Source organism: Gymnodraco acuticeps, unplaced genomic scaffold, assembly GCF_902827175.1.
Source record: "Gymnodraco acuticeps unplaced genomic scaffold, fGymAcu1.1, whole genome shotgun sequence".
NCBI lineage: Eukaryota > Metazoa > Chordata > Actinopteri > Perciformes > Bathydraconidae > Gymnodraco > Gymnodraco acuticeps.
In genome coordinates this window covers 106,374-133,777 of record NW_022990096.1, presented here as the reverse complement: position 1 = coordinate 133,777, position 27,404 = coordinate 106,374, and the positions used below count along the sequence as shown (strand labels likewise).

General features: G+C 41.5%; 1 protein-coding gene across 1 annotated transcript; it reads right to left on the bottom strand.

Moving 5' to 3' along the window:
• Window positions 1–448: 448 nt before the first annotated feature.
• On the bottom strand, window positions 449–27,149 carry LOC117546229 (E3 ubiquitin/ISG15 ligase TRIM25-like). Its single transcript, XM_034216391.1, has 2 exons — window positions 26,657–27,149; window positions 449–2,448 (listed from the first exon to the last, which is right to left on the bottom strand). Exons 1-2 carry the CDS (start codon window positions 27,071–27,073, stop codon window positions 1,159–1,161), a joined length of 1,707 nt encoding a protein of 568 aa, XP_034072282.1. The 5' UTR covers window positions 27,074–27,149; the 3' UTR covers window positions 449–1,158.
• Between the last annotated feature and the right edge of the window lie 255 nt (window positions 27,150–27,404).

Genomic DNA, 27,404 nt, shown 5'->3' with positions numbered 1-27,404 from the left:
CTTCTGATGATGTAGTACTAGTAGCAGCTTCACTTGAGCTTCGGTGCTGCTAGCTTCTTTCTTCTTGTGAATTATATTCTTTTTAGAAAAGTCAAGTAAAAAAACGTTTACCTTCCATTATAGAGCTTTTTCGTTAGCGTTCTTGAGGGAAAGAGCTGCCGCAAAATCGGCGGGCGGTGAGCTCGCTGCGGGGTCACCAGCGTGATGACGAATCATCATTTTTGAAGGAAATTGTTTTTATTTTTTATTATAGGCCATTACTGTGAAATGTATTATGTTTTTGTCATTATTACAACAAATACACACTTGCAACTGATAAGACTGGCAATGATTTTATATTTATTAGACTATTAAAAACAAGATCATGCTCCAAATAAGTGGGGGTACGGCGTACCCCCGCGTCCAACGCCCACTACACCACTGGACATAACACAAGAAGAACATCCTGTTTTTGTTTTTGAAAGACAAACCTTTATTAATGATCCAAACATTTCCTTTGATCACACATCCCATCAGTAAAGTGTGTTCAATGATTTCATGATCAGTTTCTCTTTATCCACCATGATGTGTTTCATCTCAGCTGTTTCAAACAGAACCAGACATGATTTACTTATTGATTAATATCATGATGAGTTATGTTCTATAAAACATCAGAGTACCCACTTTCTATTTGGACAACAACAACAACAACAACAATTAGTTATCATTATATAGTCATCATAATATCATTTAAAATAAACATGTGATGATGAAATAAGTGTGATAACCATCTGGGAACTCATGTGTTTGTTAATTTGGGCAACAATAACATTTAATCTGTCAGAATAATACATGTGATTATAAATGTCTCTGTTGTTTTAGAGCCAGAATAAAATGTGTAGAATAAAAGAAGCTGTGCTGCTTTCTCTCTGAAGACTCGTGCACTACAAGAGAAACAACAACAAGAATCAAAAGAAATATCCAACACATATTTAGAGCAAAGTTTACATATCAGTTCAGGTGAACAAGGATCCTCCTGAGCAGTGACAGCCTCCATGGCAGACACAGGAAGGAGCCGGAAGAAAGTCCAACATCTACAGAACAACTCGTGAGAAGACGTTGAAGCACATCCCATCATGTTTGATTGACAGCTGATCTCTGCAGTGAAGACATGGACAATCAGCTCTGATGGACACACGGTGAGTTTAAGAAGTAGAAGAGTTCCTCCAAGGACTTCAGGCTATTTGGTTTACAGAACTCAGCAGTGGCTCCATAAAGATAAACTCCAGCATGTAGCGGCTGAGTGAACGTGGTCTGGACTCTGTGGAGGAGAGTCATGGTTTCAGAGACGCTGTAGAAGGACAGAACACCTGCTCTGTGATCCAGGTACACTCCTACTCTGGAGGACAGAGGACCTGAGACGGGAGTGCGGATACTGTTGTAACGAAATGAATAACTGTTTTGGTCACAATCTAAGGACCAAGATTTGTCATTGTCTCCAAATAAACTTTCATCCCCTGCTCTGCTGATATTCTTGTATGCGACTGCTACACAAACTACTACCCCTCTCCACTCCACCTCCCAGTAACAACGTCCTGTCAGACTCTCTCTACTCAGGACCTGAGAATAATCAGTGAATCTGTCTGGGTGACGAGAATAAGACTGTTTTTGTTTCATGTATGTTGCTTTTCTGCCCCCCTCAGATAATACCAGCTGTGTGTTTGCTGTGTTTGGATCCAGAGTGATCTCCTGTGAATATGTGAAGAACCCAGCTCTGGTGGTGGGCTCTGCTGCTGACGGTAAAACCTCCACTTCAGTCGGTGAGACGTTTGTCCATTCCTCTCTCAGGACGTCCTGTAGTTTGTCTCTGACTGCTGACAGGGCCGCCGTCACGTCCTCAAAGTAGCTCAGAGGACGGATGTTGATGCTGGAGGAGTGTGTAGCTTCACTGAGGGCTGGCAGTGAGGGGTAGCTGAGCAGAAACTGGTTGTGATCCTCTGTGTGAGACAGCAGCTTCAGCTCAGCGTCTCTCCTCTTCAGCTCAGCCATCTCCTGCTCCAGCTTCTCCTGGAGCTCTCTGACTCGACTCACTTCTCTCTTCTGCTGGGATCTGAGCTGCTGCTTCACATCAGAGCTTCTCTTCTCCATGAGACGGATCAGCTCAGTGAACGTCTTCTCACTGTCCTCCACTGCTTTATCAGCAGAGCCATTGACGGCCTGCACCTCCTGCTGAAGCAGCTTCACCTCCTTCTCTCCGTCCTCGATTCTCTGCTGGATGTTTAGTCGACTCCCCTCCAGCTCTCTCTGCCTCTCAGTCCTCTCTGCTGCAGCTGACACCGTGTTGTGGCCTTTGTGTTCGTCCACAGAGCAGAGATAACAGATACTCTGCTGATCAGTGCGGCAGAACAGCTTCTTCACCTCGTCGTGACGAGAGCAGATGTTCTCCTGGAGCTTCTTGGAGGGCTCCACCAGCTTGTGTTTTTTTAATTGAGCTACGTTATAATGAGACTGGAGGTGCTTCTCGCAGTACGATATAAGACACACGAGGCAGGACTTACAGGCTCTCAGCTTCCTCCCAGTGCAGACATCACAGGCCACATCTCCAGCTCCAGCATAGCAGAGATCAGCAGGAGCAGCTGGGGGTCCAGTCTTCTTCAGCTCCTCCACTAAAGCTGCTAACATGGTGTTCTTCAGCAGGACAGGCCTCGGTGTGAAGCTCTGCCTGCACTGAGGGCAGCTGTGGATTAGCTCTCCATCCCAGTGCTGTTTAATACACTTCATGCAGTAGCTGTGTCCACAGGGAATAGTCACCGGATCCTTCAGTAGATCCAGACAGATGGAACAAGAGAAGGTCTCCCGGTCCAGCTGAACTCCTTTCTGCGCCATTTCACCTCTCAGTAGCAGCGAGTGTGTGAGTTTCACTTCCTGAGAGCTGAAACTAGTGTGACAGGTTATCTGAACAGCATGTGTGTGTGCAGTGAATGTGGCTTATCAGCTCTTGTACTTTGCCCACATGTTGGTTACAGCCCTCCTCCTCAGTGTGAATCTGAAGGGGAGGAACCAGCAAGCACAGAGTGGAGCTGGCTGTGTCTGAGAGCAGGAAGAAGAGGGAGGGCTCATCAAACTCTGAGTCATTCCAGGAAGAGGAGCAGCGCTCAGACTCTGACCTACATATGGCAAGCCATTTGAGTATTTATTCCATATCCTTGATATCAGACGGAAGCTGCCTACAGTTGGCTCTTTGATTTCACTTGTTAGATATATGGTCACTAGTTTGGCACTCTGCTTTACTAGTTAAATAAAACATTATACTAGTCGCTCTTTTTCAGCAACTAGTGGCACTTTTGTCCGATAGTTACCACATAAGCCTTACTAGTTACGCCAGGAGCAGCACTAGTAGCACCAAAGTCCCAACATGTAAGCTTTTTGATGAACTAGTGGCCCTCTGACCGTACTAGTGACACTAAAAGTCTTACAAGTTAACTAGTGCGCTGCAAAAGCTCTGGCATGTTAACTAGTTACAAAAAAGAAGCAGAACTAGTTCTAGTGGGGCTCAAAATGTCTACACGTTATACTATGGCCAGTATAATACGCACGCACACACACACAACACACACACACACACACACACACACACACACACACACACACACACACACACACACACACACACACACACACACACACACACACACACACACACACACACACACACACACACACACACACACACACACACACACACACACACACACACACACACACACACACAGCCTGTAACCTATGGACTACTACTGCCCCACCTCATCGTGTACAAAATGGCCTCTGGTTACTGTGATTTATTTTTATTTTTTAAAGCCAATGTAGAGAACACTACCAAACAGGGTGTCGTTGCTGTAATGTAAGGCTGACTTTCCCACATTCCCCCCCCCCCCCCCCTTCTGCCCGACAACACTACGGACGCTGAAATGAAATGTGTTTTTTAGTGTTTTTGTGTAGAGAGAAAAGGGCTCTCTGTCAAATCACACAAATGTTATGGTCACTATTACAATATTAAGACTGCGGAAATGCAATGTAAGGCATCATGATGACACAATCGTAAATGAAAGCGTGGTATATTAAATGCATTAAATATATATATGACTGTGCTTTGAAGAGAGGGTTCACATGTGTTTGTGATGCCTTACATGTTTAACTCCCTATATCCAGCCACAAAGCACCCGTTCTGTTACTCTCCCACGCGTAAGGATTTGCACTTTTACATAGAAGCCTATTTAAGTTATTTTGAATTTAAAAATCGCAAATTTTTCGGGAATATTTGTACAGGTTGTGTAAATGGTTGTGTGTAACTGTTGCTGTTTAACAGTTTCTTTTGAGTTCAACTGTAAATGACATCTGAATTTCCTCCTCCTCTTCCTCCTCCTCTTCCTCATGCCTTGATTCTCCCAACTTTTTTTTTTTTTAATAAATGTCGCATTAACAGCTCCTCGTGGTTCCATGTTTTATTGTAGTTTCTGTATAAACTGTAAACATGAAGTAATCCCGCTGAAAATATTAAAGCCTAAAGGTGTTTACGCCTGCAGAAAAAAAACAAGGTCTTTGGGAATCCTTACTGAGCCAACAGCAGAGGTGTGAAGTAACTAAGTACATTTACTCAAGTACTGAACTCGAGTACAATTCTGAGGTACTTGTACTTGTGTATTTCAATTTGATGCTACTGTGTACTTCTACTCCACTACATGTATTTAATACCTTTAGTTTAAGATAAGATAAGATGAACCTTTATTAATCCCCTAGGGGAAATTCAGTTGTACAAAGCAGCAACAGGGTCAGCGTGAACAAAACAGTACAGCAAAGATTCACACAGATCAATAAAATCTAAAATAAATAATAAATAACATAAAATCAAGGAAATAATGATAATAATAATAAAAGACTATGAAAATAGGAGAAGAATAAAAATAAGAGTAAAATAACTGTCAGCATATATACATATTTGGTCGTCATCTAAATTCTAAAGTGCGGAATAAGTTAAAGTGACAAGTTAACATGGGTTGTGGAAACAGTGTATATTTATGACCAGTAGTGTTAATTTCGTTGACTAAATCTATGACGAAATATGTTCGTCAACGACCTTTTTTTCCATGACGAAAACGAGACGATGACGAGACGGCACCGACGGCAGTAAACAATAACTGTGACGAAATCATCATGCAATATCGTCGACGAAAAGTGACGAGACGAAAATGTAGTTCACTAAATAAAAACTATGCCAAAATCTCTCTTTACTTTCGTTGACGAAAAATGAGGAGACGAAATATTATCAAAGATAACGTTACATTTCTGATAGTCAGTTTTTCTCCCAGCAGTTCCATTTCCGGGGCTGCGGCTGGGCAGCAGCTGTGTGTCTGCGGTGCGCGCGGCGGTAGATTTTAATTACACCAGGCAGCGGCACAATATGAACTGTCAGGAAGACTCGGGTCTAACTCATGGTCTAACTAACCTTATTTAACAGAAAATGAAATGGCAACAGGGCTTGGGAGCAGTGGTCGCACTCGCGTTAACCGAATAACCCCCCGTCAGCGCGAGTGATTGATAAATTGTGCACTCGACGGATAATAATGGATTATGACGGAAATGTTACGATCCGTCAAAATTACTGACAACGAAAAAGTCTAAAGCCACCACTGCTTGGGAGAAAGAAACGATGTGATATTTGGGCCCATTTTCGCTACAATGAGGCGGAGAAAAAAAGCGAGTGCATTGTTTTATCAGAAGGGAAGCAATGTGGCCATAACACAGAGGTAAAAACACCACAAACCTGAGCAGATACTCTGCAAAGCTGCTTTCTTAATCATTCAACCTGTGTTTTTCATCAAATAAGGACAAGATATAATCTTATTTATTTATATATACTAAAATGACAAATTATTGGTTTTGGCTAGACTAGTTTGACTGAAATGTTCTATATAATCTGATGACTAAAAAATACTCAACAGTTTTTATTGACAAAAAGTAGACTCAAATAATTAGTTTTCTTTGACTAAAATATGACTAAAATGCTCAGACTTTTAGTCGACTAAATCTTGACTAAAATGTTTACTGTTTTAGTCGACTAAAATAAGACTAAAATGCTCAGACTTTTAGTCGACTAAAACTTGACTAAATAAAAACAGGATGAAGGTGACTAAATATGACTAAAACTAAAAAGGAAATTTAACAAAGGACTATGACTAAAACTAAATAAAAAAATAGTTGACGAAATTAACACTAATGACCAGTGATTTAATTGTATTTCTTTTTCATATTTAACCCCTTATTGTGCAGCCTGATGGCTACAGGCACAAAGGACTGTCCGAGGCGCTTGGTGCGTTGTTGTGGAGGGATGAGTCTGTGGCTACAGATTTACAGATGTGGATGAATGATGTGAAATATAATCAAGTGTTGAATCAGACTTTAGTTCCACCTGGAGTAAATCCACAAGCTACCCTGCAGTATACAAAGTCATTCAGACTAGCTGCACCTTTACCAGCTTTGAGAACACTTTCATGATCAATCATTATAAAACATATCATATATATTATTCTGAAATGGACCAATCTGCACAACGAATACTTTTACTGTCGCTACTTTCACTATATTTTGATGTAATACTTTTATACTTTTACTTGAGGAACATTTTGAATGCAGGACTTGTACTGTAACAGAGTATTCCTACACTCTGGTACTTCTACTTTTACTCAAGTACAATATCTGAGTACTTCTACTTTTACTCAAGTACAAGATCTGAGTACTTCTACTTTTACTCAAGTACAAGATCTGAGTACTTTTACTTGAGTAACATTTTGAAAGCAGGACTTTTACTGTAACAGAGTATGGCAATTGTAATTAAATAAAGTACTTGAATAGATGTACTTTATGATAAAAAGTAAAAATCTATCCAGAAACATATTAACAAGGCCAAGGTTAGGAGATACCACACATAATAAAACACTGCAGATAATAAATGTATACCAATATATATATACTCAAGTAATTTGTTATATTTTTATAGAATTTTTCCTTTGCATTTGCTTTCAAAATGTTTCCATTATATCAGTTTTTATACAATTCATTTAAGTGTTAATAAAGTTGAGTTGTGGAGACTGTTCTATTATTGTCATTGTACAGGTACAGCAAAATGAAAAAGCAATCCTGTCCGTGTATATCTACACATCGACAGCAACAGCAATATGGTTCTACGTACATACAGTGGCGGCCGGCCCATAGGGGCGCTAGGGGCGCCGCCCCACCTCTAAAAAATATTTTTAAAAAATATTAAATTAAAAAATATATATTTAAAAAATATATATATTTTATATTTTTAATTTTAATGAACAAGATAAATATCATACAATTGGTATCAGTAAAATGTATAATCTACAATAAAATCTCGTTTAAAATTGTGTTACGATGTCTAAAGTTACTGATAAGTCACATGTTTCCTGCCTGGCCTTGCCCATGGCATTAGTTTATCATTACCGGGCGGAGCCCCCGAGACAAACAGCAGCAACCAGCACGTTGCAAAAGTCTCAATAGTAAACTGTGCCGCCGAAACATAATTTCAGCCAATCAGCGCCGTCAAATATTTTGGTCACGAGGGCGCTCACGTTGGCGCCCACGTTGCTTACGTGCGTTGACGTGAGTTGTTTTTTAGACTTGTGAGTGACCAAGGTGACACAGAAGTTGGATGAGAATGGTGTGCAGGTGGAGTCGCCGGACCTCGGTCCGCACCAGGCCCGGACTGGCCATCGGGAGCACCGGGAGGTTTCCCGATGGCCTGGCCTGCTAAGTGGCCTGCTGGCCTGAGGAATTCTTTTTATGTATGTATTGTGAACGCAACGCTGCGCAAATGTGGGTCTGACTCTGCCTCACAGAGGGTGACTGGCTGTACATGATGTGGCCTGCCGACATGGCCACTTTCATACAGACCATACACTAATGCCCTCGATTGGTCTCTGTTTGTCATTCAAGCTCGGGAGGGTGTGTGTATGTGTGGCGCGAGCGAGCGAGAGAGAGAAAGCGCGCGCACCGGTTACGTGTAGGCTATTATTGTTGTTAGCATCTGGTGCTAGCTAGCTGCGCTAACGGATATAAGGAGCTGTTTCAACAACAAGGTGGAGGAGAGTCCTCTCCTGTCAGACTGAGAGACTGATAACTACAGCTCAGGTGAGGTAAAGGACTCTGCTGAGTGTTTAGATAGTTAACTTAGTTCTCAGTGGGTCTCACGGTTTGGTCACCATTCATGTAAACACATATTTTCATTTGAGGGGGGAGTGATTAGTCAAATATAGATGAATAATAATTAAAAAACGTTAACTAGGTGAAAAAATGTAAGATAAACTATTACAACTTGTTGAGAGCTAAAACTAGTCTTTGCTTCTGCCTCAAAGAGGAGCAGGGGGGAGACAGGAGAGGCTGGTTCAGGAGCACAGACACACTCACAACTATAAATGAACCAAAAACAAATAAATAAACAAGTTTCAATGTTTTTTCATATTGGATATGGTATGTTATTGGTTATGGCCATGTTCTTATGATTTTATGATTATTTAAATGTATACAGTTCTGTTTCATATGGGTGTAGTCTCTTTATTTCCCCCTCAAAATGCACCAGATTGATGCATTTAAGTCCAACATTTAAAAAAAACATCTTACCGGGGGAGAATGCCCCCGGACCCCCCTATAGGATTTGAGGTCCACCCCCACTTAAAATATGTTCACATGAAAAGGTTCCTAAATAGATTTGCAATTTTTTTTAAATAGTAACCCATCTCCATATGTTTATTTTTTGGTAGTAGATTTAGAGGGCTATCACTACGGGCAGCAACGCTGTAAATATTGACAAATAAATCCAGCAAAATGCCACAAAAAACTGGTAGTGGCCTGGCTGGGTGTATAATTCCCGGCCTGACTTATTATCCCAGTCCGGCCCTGGTCCGCACCCAATTCCGTGCAAGAGCTACTCTCCAATCCTTTCGAAAGGAGAAGTTTGGGAGATAAATTGATACTTAAAGACCTTGGACCGGACCAACCCGATTTGTATATATCACAGCAAGCTCGTGAAAAAGACAAAACGTATCAAAGAGGCTTCTCACGTAGCTGTTACACCAGAAAGGCATGGCTAGCTGGATGCAAACAGGTAAATGCTATCTTTTGTTTCCCATGCTTGCTCTTCAAACAGCCGGGGACAGATACGATCTGTTCAGAAACTAGACAAAAGTTAAACAAGTACAAACCACAGACTGTCTGTGTCATGGAGAATACAGTCGCTGGTTTATTTATGTCTGTATAGGCCGTTGTTGTGAGTGTGGACGGTCGGAGCATATATAACGTTAGCTTAGCCAAGCTCTATTCAGAAAACAAGCATTCTAAAAGGTTTTTCGCCTGCCGTCTGTCTTCAGACTTGTCAAAGCATTAATTCATGGTTTTTACTAACCGGTATCAGTATGTTGTTACGTCGGCATAATTTAGAAACGTGTATTACAATTTAATCACGGGAAAATACCAGAAGTCCTAATTTGAGGGGTCATTTCTCCCAAAAAAATATCAACAGCCCCACCAAAAATATTTTACACCAGCCGCCACTGCGGATTTTACATAGAAGCCTATTTAAGTTATTTTGAATTTAAAAATCGCAAATGTTTCTGGAATATTTGTACAGGTTGTGTAAATGGTTGTGTATAACTGTTGCTGTTTAACAGTTTATTTTGAGTTCAACTGTAAATGACATCTGAATTTCCTCCTCCTCTTCCTCCTCCTCTTCCTCATGCCTTGATTCTCCCAACTTTTTTTTTTTTTAAAATAAATGTCGCATTAACAGCTCCTCGTGGTTCCATGTTTTATTTTGAAATGGTGTCAAAAAGTATGCCTGTGACTTTCTCTGTAGAATGTTCTTTTTGTAGGTTCTGTATAAACTGTAAACATGAAGTAATCCCGCTGAAAATATTAAAGCCTAAAGGTGTTTACGCCTGCAGAAAAAAAACAAGGTCTTTGGGAATCCTTACTGAGCCAACAGCAGAGGTGTAAAGTAACTAAGTACATTTACTCAAGTACCGAACTCAAGTACAATTCTGAGGTACTTGTACTTGTGTATTTCATTGTGATGCTACTGTGTACTTTTACTCCACTACATGTAATTAATACCTTTAGTTACTTCACAGATGTGGATGAATGATGTGAAATCTAATCAAGTGTTGAATCAGACTTTAGTTCTACCTGGAGTAAATCCACCAGCTACCCTGCAGTATACAAAGCCATTCAAACTAGCTGCACCTTTACCAGCTTTGAGAACACTTTCATGATCAATCATTATAAAATATATCATATACATTATTCTGAAATGGACCAATCTGCACAACGACTACTTTTACTGTCACTACTTTCACTATATTTTGATGAGAATACTTTTCTACTTTCACTTGAGGAACATTTTGAATGCAGGATTTTTACTGTAACAGAGTATTCCTACACTCTGGTACTTCTACTTTTACTCAAGTACAAGATCTGAGTACTTCTACTTTTGCTCAAGTACAAGATCTGAGTACTTCTACTTTTACTCAAGTACAAGATATGAGTACTTCTACTTTTACTCAAGTACAAGATCTGAGTACTTCTACTTTTACTTGAGTAACATTTTGAATGCAGGACTTTTACTGTAACAGAGTATGGCAATTGTAATTAAATAAAGTACTTGAATAAATGTACTTTATGATTAAAAAGTACAAATCTATCCAGAAACATATTAACAAGGCCAAGGTTGGGAGATACCACACATAATAAAACACTGCAGATAATACATGTATACCAATATATATATACTCAAGTCATTTGTTATATTTTTATAGAACTTTTCCTTTGCATTTGCTTTAAAAATGTTTCCATTATATCAGTTTTTATACAATTCATTTAAGTGTTAATAAAGTTGAGTTGTGGAGACTGTTCTATTATTGTCATTGTTCAGGTACAGCAAAATGAAAAAGCAATCCTGTCCGTGTATATCTACACATCAACAGCAACAGCAATATGGTTCTACGTACAGACATTTGCATTCATACGATAAATAAATGCAGTTCAAATCACAGTGTTCTAAAACAGAAGTGAAATGTGCATGTCAGAGGTGATCACTTAACGCTGCCAGCTATATTTGTTTATCTGTAAGTAACGTGTTTTGTGAAACTTGTCACAGTAGAGCAGTGGCGGCGCCAGAGTATTTTTGTTGGGTAATCTATGGTAGGGCTAACTAACCCATACAGTGGTGGGGCTCGAGTCAGTATTTGTAATATAATTACATACACGCTATATCGCCCCCCTTGACAGTGAAACACCACGCGTGAGGCTTTTATTAGTCTCCTTTTATCAGCTAAATTACATCGAGAGCAACAGGTGTGAGTTAAACAATACAATAGCCTATTCTGCTAATTCCACGTTGTTACAACATGGTACGCAGCGGCAGAAACAAGAAAAGTTGGCATAAGAGGAAAGAGAGAGAGAGAGAAGAGAGAGAGAGAGAGAGAGAGAGAGAGAGAGAGAGAGAGAGAGAGAGAGAGAGAGAGAGAGAGAGAGAGAACACACACACACACACAAAACAGGCGGCCTGTATCTCTATTGTCATACAAAACACTTTTTCAAATGACCCATTATTACAAAATATATTCAAAACTCACTATTCACTCTTCAGGTGGGTCGTGTGACTCTGGCACCTGTTCGACTTGTACCTCAATGCGAGGGCGTTTAAGAACACATCTATCCATCCGAAATATACAAGTAATCCTAGAAGTTCTGCTGTCTGTCTGCAATTTACTCTGCGCGAGTTTGGGGACTTTTCACTGAACGTGACGTATCAGTAATGCATGACGCAGCAGCCCAACGTTTCGTTGCTCTGATTGGCTGTAGGTCTATTCAAATTGCATTCGGAGGCATTTTGATCTGACCGCGGCCGCGCTGATATTATAACGCGAGAGAATGTCCACACATTTAGTGTATAAAACTCCCCCACTACTTAGACTATTCCTTGCACCCCTCTAGCATAAGCCCGAATGGTCTCAACCATATTGCGTCAGTAACGTGCACTTGTTGTTGCAGCAGGATCAGTTTGTGTGTTGTGGACACGAACGGTAGATTTTCGCAATCCGTGTTCTCAACATGCTTACTTTAACATACTTTTTCATGGTCAGGCTAAGGTAGGGCTAAGCCATTTCTTGGTATGGCTGTAGCCTACCCCAGCCATACCCTGGCGCAGGCCCGGTTCCAGAACAAACTCAGGGTGCATCTGAGTCCCCGGCCACACAAGGACGAAAACGGCTAAACGCATAGGATTAACGCAAACGCAATCGCAAACAAGCTTCCGTCCACACGCAATAGTCATCCGGATAGTTTCTGTCCACACGAGACCGCTCCGTTTAGCTCTGTTGAGAGTTTTTCATAATATGTTTAATACTTAAAAACGAAAGTTAGTTATAATCAAATATAATCAATTATATTCTTGTATAACCCACAATGAAAATGCTTCATATTTTAGGTGTTCTATAGTTACAGTATAAACAAAACAAAGTGGTTTGTTTAGGTTGAGTTTTCTTCCTCTCCTCTGGCAGCAGTCCACAGGGAGGGGGGGCTTCACACTAGAGAAACACATTAAAGGCCAAAAAGAGGTCATGTCCTTTTTACCTCATATGAAAGGGTGTCTTATCCCATAACAGCTGTGGAACATGTCGGGACATGTTTAGCCTTGTACATTAGTGCGCATGCGCAGTTTTCAACTGAATTGGGTGAAGAGGAGGAGTTTGTTTTTTGGGTTTAGGATCCAGTTTTTTTAGCATAAAGAGACTGGTATTTTGAGAGAGCGAGAGAGAGGGGGGGTAACCCCTGGTAGACTCTCTCCGGGTAGGCTGTGTGCTTCAGAGCTGGGTTAATAGCTCTCGGTAAGGTCCTTCCAGACGGGGTAAATATCTCTCGAATGTATTGGTTGTTGGCTGAGTGGAATGATTTGATGAGAGATGTGTGTATGAACATTATAAATACCGCGACCTGTGGGGAAATCTTGCCCCCCGAATTTTGCGGACAGGTATGGGTTTTTGAGTGTTAATCCGCCGTCTGTGTCGGAAAAAAACGGTATGAAACTGATGTGAATTGAGTTGGTGAAATGAAAAAGTTGAATGCGCTTTTATTGTCACCGGTCTTTTTACGAGGAAATACCTCTAAATTCTATCGGGAGAATTTTAAAAATGTCACAACTGAAATGGGCAGTTGGAATTAAAACATTTTGGTAATAAATGTAAGACTGTGAATTAAAGTTTCATTTGAACATGATCACAGCACGGTTTTTTGTTAGGATGATTATAATGTTGTAAAGAGAGAAGGTAAAAACCCTGTATTAGTTTGGACCTATTTTTCTTCAAATAAACTGATCCCACCTTTTGGACTGGGATAATTTAAAAGACACCTGTGCCCTCCTCTCCTGCTTCAAAGGTAAGATTGCATCCTGCCACACACACTTAGGTAGGAGCACACTCCATTTACTGATATCAAAATCCTTCGGGATCGCTTAAACAGATTAAAAAAGAGTTGTCTGAATTGAAACAGCAGTTAATTGAAACCTTGGTTCTTCGGGAAGTTAGTAGAGGTGAGATCTTGCTGACGTTGGTGGATCTGAGCCAAGCAGCAAACTTACATAGACTCAATAACTTCGGAAAAGGTCAATTAGTAGGTCAGAGTAATTTACCGGAATAAATTATCAGGACCACCAAAACTCTAAACATGGCGCCCAACGTGGGGCTCTGTGAAAAGTAATATCTTTACAGAGTCAAAATACAAGAACCAAAACGACCTAGTGAAAAAAGTCGAGGAATACAAATCAGCGAAATACAGGCTGAAAGTCTTGTTAAAATACCTACCCCAAATCCTAGAATATATAATTAAACCTGAAAGTGTAGTAATTTAAGTTAATACTATTGCACCGGACTGAGGGTTATATTATATCGGATATAGCTGTCTGATTAAAGAAGCTAAAGAAGGTTCATTTTCCCCTAGTCAAATTGAGAAGCCTGTGGTCCCTTTAACACAGGTTTAGGTGGCTAAAGTGAAGTCAGCCGTAGGAGCACTGCTCAGTACTTGTCCAATTACTTTGAAACTTATAGGTAGGACTTGACCAAGAGCTGCGGTTTGAATTTTTGCGTTAAAACATAACGTGGGGAAGAGTTAATAGGAGATTTAATAAAGATAAACATAGGTCTAAAGGTACCTTATGCTGTTGAAAAAATTCGAAGCTCGGTACATACAACTCTTAGCTGAGGTACCCGCATGTACTAACTGAATCCAGAAAGAGAACTTATAACCAAGTGACGGTATAGTCGGACTGTACACCCGGCGAGAGTAAAGCCTAGGAACTTGCATGTGTATAAAAAAGTGAACTTGAACCCTTTAATGCATTTTTGTGTTGTTTTTTAAAACAAACAAACAAAAATAAATGGCGGACGAGGTTAGAACGCAGTTTTTAATGACTCGGAGCCAACCACACAGGGGGGATACACAGAAGCAAAATCCGGAGCTTCTGCCCGCCCTGGTCAGCTTAGCCCAGACCCACGGGCTACCGCGACCAAAATACTTTCCTGTCAGACTAACGTTTGACAGAGAGCAACAAGCAGGTGGTATAATGTTTGAGACCCTATCTCCACCATACAGGGATAAAAGCTCAAAAAATGCCATTTAGGAGTATCCCATCTACTACTCCTAGAAAAAAAAACACATTGTTAGACATGATGTTCGGGAAAAAGGAATGTTGGAAATAAATAATGTCAAATATTGAAAATCCTAAAACTGGATCAACAAACCAGGTTAATAAACCCTGCTAATAGGAAGCTAAAACATGCAGGAGAAATAGCAGCAGCTCTGGCAAAGAGAATAGATCCTAGCATGCAAGCACAGTGTGATAATATGATAAGGACTATTAAACTGTCAGAAGGCAATGTGGTGATCAGATGACCCACAAATACCGGTTGTTTTGAATGTACTTTTAAGAAAAAACCTATGTGGGAACTATCAGCAGATAATCAAGCCCCAAAAATATCTTCAAAACTAATATGAGAAAGTTTTTGCGAAGCTAAAGCTCAAATACTTTACCAAAATCAACTAAACTATTTACTTTTGACCCCTGTTTGAGAATGGGATTTTCCGTTACACAACGGAAAACTCAATTCAAGCCTTAAAGAATGCTTTAAAGACAAGTCAATGAGAGTTAAATGTGGTGCTATTTTTCTCATGAAGGAGAATGCACTTTTGGAAAAAAAGTCTCCTCTTTTCTCTGCTCCCGAGGTGCTGCAGAAACACGCAGCAAACAGGGTCAAAGACAGGCGTGACCTCTGGAGGGGAAGAAAATTTGAGCAGACCACGAAAGACCATTAAAAGTTTTATGGCCTCAGCACAGAGGAAGATCTGGAGATTTTAAGGAACTCTCCCAACCCATCCCCCACCCAGCACAAGGGAAATAGTGTTCCTCTCACCAATGAATAGATCAACTCTTAACCAAGTCGGATCTAAAATAGACATAGCTCCAGTTGTTAAGAAAAGAGGGAGATTCAAAAAATTATCTTAACACCAGAACAATAATATCAAATATCAAAAACCAAAATAGTATGTTGAGACCCATTCTCAGAAACTAACAATGTGGAGATAAGAAACCAGGGTGATAGAAAATCTGTGTTATTCATGTCTATGACTTGATCAGGAACAGAGGAAGAATTATCTCCTGAAGAGAAGCATCTTGCACTTGCATTAAAAATGTATCCAGCCCTGAGGAAAATGTCTCAAGGTACCAAGATGTGCATATACACTCTTTATTTTTCAATATCTGAAGCTACTAAACAAACTGTTCAGGGAGAAAAAACAATGATGAGTAGATGAAGAAAATGGAAGATGATAATGTCTGATCCAGATGTGGGGTGCAGAGGACCTCAGGAAGTAAGCCAAAAAGGGAAACATTGAAACCCTTACAGAAAACCGCTACTCCACAGATAACACTGTTTACAGATGGGGGTTTGCGAAAAGGTGACCAAGCAGCCACTTGGGCCTTTATAATGACAACTAATTCAGGTGAAGTACTTTGCAAGCAAAAGGGTGCAATACCAGGTACAGCCTGCTGAGGAAAAGGCCATTTGTTGAGGGACTTCCTTTTGCTAAAAAAGGAAAAATAGCACACATCCGTATTGTTACTGATAGTGATTATTATTAAAAAGCGGGTAAAGAAGAGCTTAATAATTGGGAACAAAGGCAGTTCAAAAATGTGAAAGGTGAAACGCTGACACATGCCCATCTATTGAGGGTCTTATTGCAGAGTTAAAGGCAGGCATGTAGAATGGAATCATGTCCGTAGCCATACATATAAGATATCATTTGACTATCAGGGTAATAGAGAAGTTTTACCTTGCTTAAAGCACGGGACGAGTTAACCACCTGACTGCCATATTCCCTAGAATGTGGAAAAAGGGTGGAAGCATTCACGTACCACCTGAAGAAGCTCCTTAGGTTGTGCGTGAATTACACAGCAGTTTAGGCCATGTGGGCCTATTTCAGATGAGGAAATATTGTCTGCACAATAAAATCCTCTTACCAAAACTGCGATTGCACCTACAACACACATGGTCCACATGTCTTCAATGTGTAGAGGTGGATGGGTTTAAGAAAGTTCATCCTGAGTATCTTAAAATAATAGAGGAAGGACCACTAACCATTTTTAGTGCTGACATAGCAGGTCCTTTTCTGACCCGCACTCCCAGTGGGAATAAGTATTTCCTTGTGACCTTTGATAAATGGAGGGAGTCATAAACATGTTTATCCTCTGACCAGAATTAATGGAACACAGTGTCTGCTGAAAATTGCGGAACATATAAGTATTTTTCCTAAAAAACTGAGAAAATAGGAATGGATAATGTCACTCACTTTAAAAATGAGAAAGTTTTTGTCACCCTTGCAGGATAAAGGGAATCACACCTATCTAGTCTTTACCGTATAAGTATCAGGCATTAGAGCCAAAGAGTGGAGTATTAAAAAAAAACTGTAAAACAAATTGGGACATTCCAATCAATTTGACAAGGCTGAATATATTCCTATAAGTATGGAAAAGCTACCTATAGGGCAAAGGTCAGGTCATATCTAACTATCACACCTTTTCCGTTTAAATTCAGAAATCGTGTATGGGTGACCAGAAAGGGGCAAAGTCCAGAGAAGGGTTAGCTTAAAACTAAATCAGAAGGTTTGGATACAGTGAAGTCAATTTCTGGGAAAGTAGTTTCACTCCAGAAGAGAGGACCGGTTCACCCAAGCCAACTGAGTTTAGAATCCAGATAGGAATATGACTGCGGCCTACCCATCCACTATTGATGCTATCAGTCTCACATCACATGACATGTTTTGCACACACACGTGGCAGTTAATGTGTTTTCTTCCACAGGAGAGGATGGCTTTTTGTGGGATCTTCCCGCAATAAGTTAGAATTTGTCTTGGTGAATTCTGTACCAAGGGATATTTTATAGAGCAAAAGAGGGAATTTAAATCTGAGTAACAAGCAATAGCTCCAATGCAAAGGATTTAGCAGTAGAACTGCTAGAATCTATAGTGAATTATGCAAAAAGATGGCAAGACGAAACTCTGTCTATTAAGCATATGGATCATTAGAGCTTGGATGGAGAATACCTCAGTATCAAAGAGGAAATGGAAAATAACCTTTATATTATTTTTCTCATTGTTTTTTAACTTTACACTATTAGTTTTCTTTTCAGTTATTTTTAATTGATATACGCTTACACCCTAAAAAGAGTATTCATTTAAATTAGATTTTTTGAGCACATCTCTCCTTCTTTTTTGCTGGTTCTCACACAGCATGGAGGTGTAGGGCTGTCAGGTCGTTAAACTGATAAGAGTAAATTATGGCCCAGTGCTTTCTGCCATTAGAGGCCAACTGAGTAAGAGGAGAAACAATCACCTTGCTGTGTATAGAAATTACAGAGCAATATGGAATACACGACCCTCTTGAGAAAACCCTTGGGGAAGTTTTTATTTTAACTGAAACAACTTTTTATGGATCAGAGAAATGATTTAAACTTGATTTTAGCTATATTTTTGAGATTAATACCTCAGCAATCTACCAAGAGGATTTGAACCTGCCTAGCGGGGAAACTTCAGTCACAGTGCCTCAAGTGAAGCCAAGTAGACTCCTGGACCCAGGAAACCTGTGCAGAAGGACCGGAAGGGGCAAGCGGTGAAAAGGAGGAGACTCGTAAGAGAAAAGAGCGATCTGATTCAGAGGTCTCCCCGGGTGCCCAAGCCAAAAAGATGTCCTTGCTGTCAATAGAAATTCCAGAGGAACCTGGAGTACCAGACCCCTTGGAAGGATTCCTGGGGGAAATTGTTTCAAATGAAACAATTATTAATGGATCAGAGGTCGCATACGTGTATGATCATAACTATATGGATGATATTACTACCTCTGGAATCTATCGAGAGGAATTGAACCTGCCAAGCGAAACTACTTCAGGCACAGGGTTTCCAGTAAAGCCAATTCCTGAAACCAGAAAACCGGTGCAGAATGGATCAGCGGCTGAGTCACCTATGACCCCGCCAGAGGAGGAGGACGATTCTTCCAGCTCTGTGGGACAGGCTGCATCTCTACCCGCTGAGCCACTCAGATCGCAGTGGATTTCCCAGGAAAGGATGACGACTACCTGATAACTGCATGGTCAGATATCAGACGCCAGGTAGCAGCAACCCTACCTACCCCCTGCCACTGGTCCACTTCACCATCTCCAACCCGGTGACTTCGTGCTGGTCAAGGACTTCCGGAGAAAGAGCTGGAAATCCAACCGTTGGCAAGGTCCCTACCAGGTGCTCCTCATCACCCAGACAGCGGTCAAGGTCACCGAGAGAGCCACGTGGGTCCACGCCAGCCACTGCAAGGTCGTAGTCACAGGCCAGGAGAGACGGTAGAAACCGACGACAACAAGTGATGTGTCCTAGTCACCAACGAAAGACGACAACAAGTACCACCAGCACCACACTGGCACCACATACACCTAATCTCACACTGCACACACAGGATGTCATGAGCGAGTGCCAGCTAAGCTGTTTCATATGCCTCTGGTTCCTCGTTTGTGCTATCATTGTGTGGGGACTCATTGACCTTGTCACAAAGTCATGAAAGATTATTTACGAGGTCTAAAAAATCCATAACAACTGTCGACCGAGTTATCTGGTTTTCGTTTGGAGATGTCATCCAGCGAAAAACTGCAACCCCTCCATGGTCAGGGTCAAGGATATACATCAGATAGCAACATGGATTTAGGAGTCTACAACAGATGGGCCCCTCGCCCAAGGACATTCCTGTACGGTACTATGTTTTCGGTGTTTTTTCACACCAGGTTCATCAAAAGGTCGTCCTGAGTACACATACTGAAGAACTTTTCATGATATTGATGCGTGGAGTTTTACGGATGTAATATGTATGTTTTTACGATTTTATCTGTTGATATTTGATAACTTTGCGTTTGAAAAGAGGGTGTTGAGATCTTCATATGAAGTGAATACTTAAAAACGAAAGTTAATTGAGATCATGGTATGAAGTGAATACTTAAAAACGAAAGTTAATTATAAATCATACATGATCAATCATATTCTTGTATAAACCCATAATGAGAATGCTTCTTGACGGTTTTTGAATATGTATCTATGCTTACAATTTTTTCTGTTGCTATTTGAGAACTTTGCGTTTTGAAAAGAGGGTGTTGAGAGTTTTTCATAATATGTTTAATACTTAAAAACGAAAGTTAGTTATAATCAAATATAATCAATTATATTCTTGTATAACCCACAATGAAAATGCTTCATATTTTAGGTTTTCTATAGTTACAGTATAAACAAAACAAAGTGGTTTGTTTAAGTTGATTGTTCTTCCTCTCCTCTGGCAGCAGTCCACAGGGAGGGGGGGGCTTCACACTAAGGAGACACATTAAGAGGCCAAAGAGAGTTCATGTCCTTTTTACCTCATATGAAAGGGTGTCTTATCCCATAACAGCTGTGGAACATGTCGGGACATGTTTAGCCTTGTACATTAGTGCGCATGCGCAGTTTTCAACTGAATTGGGTGAAGAGGAGGAGTTTGTTTTTTGGGTTTAGGATCCAGTTTTTTTAGCATAAAGAGACTGTTTTTTTGGGAGAGCGAGAGAGAGGGGGGGTAACCCCTGGTAGACTCTCTCCGGGTAGGCTGTGTGCTTGAGAGCTGGGTTAATAGCTCTCGGTAAGGTCCTTCCAGACGGGGTAAATATCTCTCGAATTTATTGGTTGTTGGCTGAGTGGAATGATTTGATGAGAGATGTGTGTATGAACATTATAAATACCGCGACCTGTGGGGAAATCTTGCCCCCCGAATTTTGCGGACAGGTATGGGTTTTTGAGTGTTAATCCGCCGTCTGTGTCGGAAAAAACGGTATGAAACTGATGTGAATTGAGTTGGTGAAATGAAAAAGTTGAATGCGCTTTTTATTGTCACCGGTCTTTTTACGAGGAAATACCTCTAAATTCTATCGGGAGAATTTTAAAATGTCACAACTGAAATGGGCAGTTGGAATTAAAACATTTTGGTAATAAATGTAAGACTGTAAATTAAAGTTTCATTTGAACATGATCACAGCACGGTTTTTTGTTAGGATGATTATAATGTTGTAAAGAGAGAAGGTAAAAACCCTGTATTAGTTTGGACCTATTTTTCTTCAAATAAACTGATCCCACCTTTTGGACTGGGATAATTTAAAAGACACCTGTGCCCTCCTCTCCTGCTTCAAAGGTAAGATTGCACCCTGCCACACACACTTAGGTAGGAGCACACTCCATTTACTGATATCAAAATCCTTCGGGATCGCTTAAAACAGATTAAAAAAGAGTTGTCTGAATTGAAACAGCAGTTAATTGAAACCTTGGTTCTTCGGGAAGTTAGTAGAGGTGAGATCTTGCTGACGTTGGTGGATATGAGCCAAGCAGCAACCTTACATAGACTCAATAAGTTCGGAAAAGGTCAATTAGTAGGTCAGAGTAATTTACCGGAATAAATTATCAGGACCACCAAAACTCTAAACAGCTCCAACCGCTGGAGAAGCTGCAGTACATATGCAGGAGCCTGTACGTGGCGCTGTAACTTCCTCCACAAAAGCAGCGAAGAAGCATGGTTGTCATGGTTGCCCTTCTGTTTATTCTCCGCGGTGGGGGCCGAGGGAACCGGGCAGAGTTTTTCGCCAGTCAACGTGAATTAAAGTTTAAATCTTCCGACAAAATTATAAAAGTGCCGGTCAAAGGTCTTCTTTGTTATTTATTGAGCTTTAAAACAAATGAATAACGACTCTATAATATAATAATAAAAATACACGGAGCCTCTCTTTTTCCACCCTCTCTTTGGACAGCGCCAGTGTCTGTCTCATGCAGCAGCTGATCCAGTAATGAGTGACCCGGCCGACAGTAAAAATAAACATATTTATAACTAGTTTAGGTAGTTTGAGAGGTGTCTCTGTCCTGTCAGATTAGACTTCACTCACGTTTAGGTCCATATCGAGAGAAAGCTAAATAATCTGAATTCAGTGTGCAGTTTACTTTGACGCGGGGGTGAGCAGCAGAGGTGGGGAGAGGCGGGGCTATTGCGTAATCATTATCAGAAATGATCGCTGAAGCTGCAGTACATATCCACAAAAGCAGCGAGTAAGATCCCCCCCGGATGTGTAAGTCTGCTGTAGATGTTGCACAAAGAACTGTAGCATGGTCAGTAGCGTCCGGAGCACGATAGCAACTCTGCGATCCGCCATTGTTGTTGTTGTTGTTGGTGGCGAAACACATCAGCAATGGCGCGGGGTACGCGGAGGTGAGCAGCAGAGGGGGGGGAGAGGCGGGGCTATTGCTATTGCGCAATCACTATCAGAAAATGTTCGTATAGGGCGCACACACGGAGCCGTTTGACCACCCAGAGCGTTGCGTATGCCGTTCTATCCACCTTGGGACCCGTTATCGTTTCCTCAGTCGTTTAGTGCCGTATTCGGTCGTCCTCGTATGGCCGAATGGTATATATGACACTAAACAGTAACGCAAACGGTTGTTTTCGTCCTCGTGTGGCCGGGGCATGAGATTAGAGAGGGTGCAGTGGTAAAGTGCTATTTTTATAAGTGGGGGGTGGACCTAACACCCTCTAGGGGGGTCCTCACCTCCTCTAGGGGGGTCCGGGCCCGGGGCATGCTCCCCCGGGAAGATTTTGTTTTTTAAATATTGAAGTTAAAAGAATATAATAGAATAGTTTAATGTCATTATACATGTAATGAGATAAATGCTTCTCCCTTTCAAGGGTGCCATCAAAACAAAAACAAAACATCACAACATAAGACAACAAAATACACGCAGCATACATACTTAGGAATAAGGGATAAAGGAATAAAGAATAAAGTGCAGTAATTATTTCCAGGAGTATACAAATAAAATCTGTAATGTAATAAATAATAATAATAATAATAATAATAATAATAGTTTGTATTTATAATAATAATAATAATAATAATAATAATAGTAATGATATATATGTATATGTACAGAGTCACATTGATTCACATGTCAGGTGTTAAGAGCAATGATGGCTCTTAGGAAAAAACTGTCTTTGAGCATCAATCTGGTGCACTTTGAGAGCAAAATGAAGAGATCTATGGATCTATGTGCTCTTTGCTTGATTCATGCCTTCCCAGTCCCTTATCACGTAGCCTATAAGAGCATGGCGCCAGTTGTTGTAGCCAGTTGTGATGAAGGCATCTGACTTACTTGAACCGAAATGTCTACATGCATAGCAGAAGATGGCATCTTTTTTACAGGAATATTCCAGCCAATTTCTGTTTTGAAACCATGAGCTGCAAAATGAGCGCCTTACCCCACTGTACAGGCGAGTTGGGTACTTTTTTAAATATACCTGGGCAGGCTCTGTTTTGCCGAGGTCCTCTGGCACTTGCGGGCCGCTGAGGGGTGGCGGCGTTTGGGGCAACGAAGACGGCTGCTGCTGCTCCGCCTCCGTGGGCGAGGCGGGCAAAGCCGGCGAGTCGGGCGGGAGGACTGACCGCGGGTAACGCAATGTCCCCATGATCTGAACTGTTATTACCTGCAGTAGATGCAGTGTTACTGCTGGCGATAAGGGCTGGTTGTTTTAACCATGTTCTGATGTCCATCACTGACTGCTGTGTAAGCACCTTGCAGATGATGAACGCGCAGCGGCACAGGTCACGCGCACCTGACATAATAACGTTACTTACCGTTTAAATTGACTAAATAAATGCAGCAGACAATGTTATTTAACCACAATTACAATTAATTGTATTTTAACTAAATTATTATTATTATTACTACTACTGTATATATCTAATATTTTTCACTTTTTAATTGTTTTCACTGTTCATTTTTTGTTTTCTTTCACTTTTCATTTTTCAACTGAGGGTGCAATGCACCCTTATGCACCCCCGTAGAACCGGGCCTGCCCTGGCACCGCCACTGCAGTAGAGGCACAAGACACAACTAGGAAATGCATGTCCTGCTGAAAATGCGTGCAAATGCTGTAAGCTGCGCACAAGTTGCTGAATTTAGCTGAAAAGCTGAATATTGTAACAGTTGAATGGCGACTGCTGAACTTAGCGGAGAAATGCTTTGAATCAGAATTGTTACAGCTCAAATGCACTGACTTTGTTGAAAGCTTGAAAGTGAAATGGAAACTGGAAGAGTAGGACAAATAGTGATGAAGCTTAATATTTCAAAGAAAAGTTGAAAAGGTTGAAACCGTTTGAAATGACTGTCAGTGCTGATGGAAAGCAGGCGGAAATAAATGGATTGTTTTACCCAGGAATAAGTGTTTACAAGGCGGGTAAAGTGTTCCTGCAGCCCCTCCATAACGGTAATAATGATTAGAAATCATTTCCAAGGCAGAAAGCTGTTTTTAAATCACCGTTGTCACTATTGTGGGGATTTAGGAATGTACCTGTGTGTTGCGGAGCTTCCCTGCACTTTAAATCCATTGATTTGCGTTTTTTTTAAGGGTGTTTTTGACTGTTTTTGCACTGTGCTCACTTGGCTGGTGCGTCCTCCTGTGGGGACACATGATAACTGCACTCAAATGGCTTTTTAAACGGTTTTAAATCGTTTTTTCACTTTTAAAAACAGCTTTCTGCCCTGGAAATGATTTCTAATCATTATTACCGTTATGGAGGGGCTGCAGGAACACTTTACCCGCCTTTTAAACACTTATTCCTAGCAATCATTTCAAACGGTTTAAACAACTACAGTAAATGTGTATTAAAGCAACCCTCCTGTGAAATATAGCTATGCGTACAAAGATGTTTGAGTGAGGGAGGGGTCAGAGGATGAACATGTGCTTTGTTTCAGGAGGAAACTCAGTTTTAGTCTCAGATCACTTCCACATGTTCTCCATCAGCTTCGTAGCACCTTGGACATAACACAAGAAGAACATCCTGTTTTTGTTTTTGAAAGACAAACCTTTATTAATGATCCAAACATTTCCTTTGATCACACATCCCATCAGTAAAGTGTGTTCAATGATTTCATGATCAGTTTCTCTTTATCCGCCATGATGTGTTTCATCTCAGCTGTTTCAAACAGAACCAGACATGATTTACTTATTGATTATTATCATGAGTTATGTTCTATAAAACATCAGAGTACCCACTTTCTATTTGGACAACAACAGCAACAACAACAACAACAACAACAACAACAATTAGTCTGCAAAACAATAACTGTAATATTATACCATGTATTTCCCGAGCAAAGACTCTCAGCTATTTACAGCAGAATAATAAATGATGTACTTTTTGATTATGATCATGACAGCAAGTAATATCATTTTAAATAAACATGTGAGGATGAAATAAGTGTGATAACCATCTGGGAACTCATGTGTTTGTTAATTTGGGCAACAATAACATTTAATCTGTCAGAATAATACATGTGATTATAAATGTCTCTGTTGTTTTAGAACCAGAATAAAATGTGTAGAATAAAAGAAGCTGTGCTGCTTTCTCTCTGAAGACTCGTGCACTACAAGAGAAACAACAACAAGAATCAAAAGAAATATCCAACACATATTTAGAGCAAAGTTTACACATCAGTTCAGGTGAACAAGGATCCTCCTGAGCAGTGACAGCCTCCATGGCGACACAGACACAGGAAGGAGCCGGAAGAAAGTCCAACATCTACAGAACAACTCGTGAGAAGATGTTGAAGCCCCGCCCATCATGTTTGATTGACAGCTGATCTCTGCAGTGAAGACATGGACAATCAGCTCTGAAGGACACACGGTGAGTTTAAGAAGTAGAAGAGTTCCTCCAAGGACTTCAGGCTATTTGAGTTTACAAAACTCAGCAGTGTCTCCATAATCATCAAGAAAAACTCCAGCATGTAGCGGCTGAGTGAACGTGGTCTGGACTCTGTGGAGGAGAGTCATGGTTTCAGAGACGCTGTAGAAGGACAGAACACCTGCTCTGTGATCCAGGTACACTCCTACTCTGGAGGACAGAGGACCTGAGACGGGAGTGTGGATACTGTTGTAATGAAATGAATAACTGTTTTGGTCACACTCTAAGGACCAAGATTTGTCATTGTTTCCAAATATACTTTCCCCCCCTGCTCTGCTGATATTCTTGTATGCGACTGCTACAAAAACTCCTTCCCCTCTCCACTCCACCTCCCAGTAACAACGTCCTGTCAGACTCTCTCTACTCAGGACCTGAGGATAATCAGTGAATCTGTCTGGGTGACGAGAATAAGGCTGTTCTTGTTTCATGTGTGTTGCTTTTCTGCCCCCCTCAGATAATACCAGCCGTGTGTCTGCTGTGTTTGGATCCAGAGTGATCTCCTGTGAATATGTGAAGAACCCAGCTCTGGTGGTGGGCTCTGCTGCTGACAGTAAAACCTCCACTTCAGTCGGTGAGACGTTTGTCCATTCCTCTCTCAGGACGTCCTGTAGTTTGTCTCTGACTGCTGACAGGGCCGCTGTCATGTCCTCAAAGTAGCTCAGAGGATGGATGTTGATGCTGGAGGAGTGTGTAGCTTCACTGAGGGCTGGCAGTGAGGGGTAGATGAGCAGAAAGTGGTTGTGATCCTCTGTGTGAGACAGCAGCTTCAGCTCAGCGTCTCTCCTCTTCAGCTCAGCCATCTCCTGCTCCAGCTTCTCCTGGAGCTCTCTGACTCGACTCACTTCTCTCTTCTGCTGGGATCTGAGCTGCTGCTTCACATCAGAGCTTCTCTTCTCCATGAGACGGATCAGCTCAGTGAACGTCTTCTCACTGTCCTCCACTGCTTTATCAGCAGAGCCGTTGACGGCCTCCACCTCCTGCTGAAGCAGCTTCACCTCCTTCTCTCCGTCCTGGATCCTCTGCTGGATGTTTAGTCGACTCCCCTCCAGCTCTCTCTGCCTCTCAGTCCTCTCTGCTGCAGCTGACACCGTGTCGTGGCCTTTGTGTTCGTCCACAGAGCAGAGATAACAGATACTCTGCTGATCAGTGCGGCAGAACAGCTTCTTCACCTCGTCGTGACGAGAGCAGATGTTCTCCTGGAGCTTCTTGGAGGGCTCCACCAGCTTGTGTTTTCTAAAGACAGGTGATTCATAATGAGGCTGGAGGTGTTGGTCACAGTAAGAGGCCAGACACACGAGGCAGGACTTACAGGCTCTCAGTTTCCTCCCAGTGCAGACATCACAGGCCACATCTCCAGCTCCAGCATAGCAGAGATCAGCAGGAGCAGGTGGGGGTCCAGTCTTCTTCAGCTCCTCCACTAAAGCTGCTAACATGGTGTTCTTCAGCAGGACAGGCCTCGGTGTGAAGCTCTGCCTGCACTGAGGGCAGCTGTGGATTAGCTCTCCGTCCCAGAAGCCTGTAATACACTTCATGCAGTAGCTGTGTCCACAGGGAATAGTGACCGGATCCTTCAGTAGATCCAGACAGATGGAACAAGAGAAGGTCTCCCGGTCCAGCTGAACTCCTTTCTGCGCCATTTCACCTCTCAGTAGCAGCGAGTGTGTGAGTTTCACTTCCTGAGAGCTGAAACTAGTGTGACTGGTTATCTGAACAACATGTGTGTGTGCAGTGAATGTGGCCTATCAGCTCTTGTACTTTGCCCACATGTTGGTTTCACCCCTCCTCCTCAGTGTGGATCTGAAGGGGAGTAACCAGGAAGTACAGAGTGGAGCTGGCTGTGTCTGAGAGCAGGAAGAAGAGGGAGGGCTCATCAAACTCTGATTCATTCCAGGAGGAGGAGCAGCGCTCAGACTCTGACCTACACAGAGCCTCGGTTACAACCTGCTCTTCATTTGAAAAGAGCTTTTA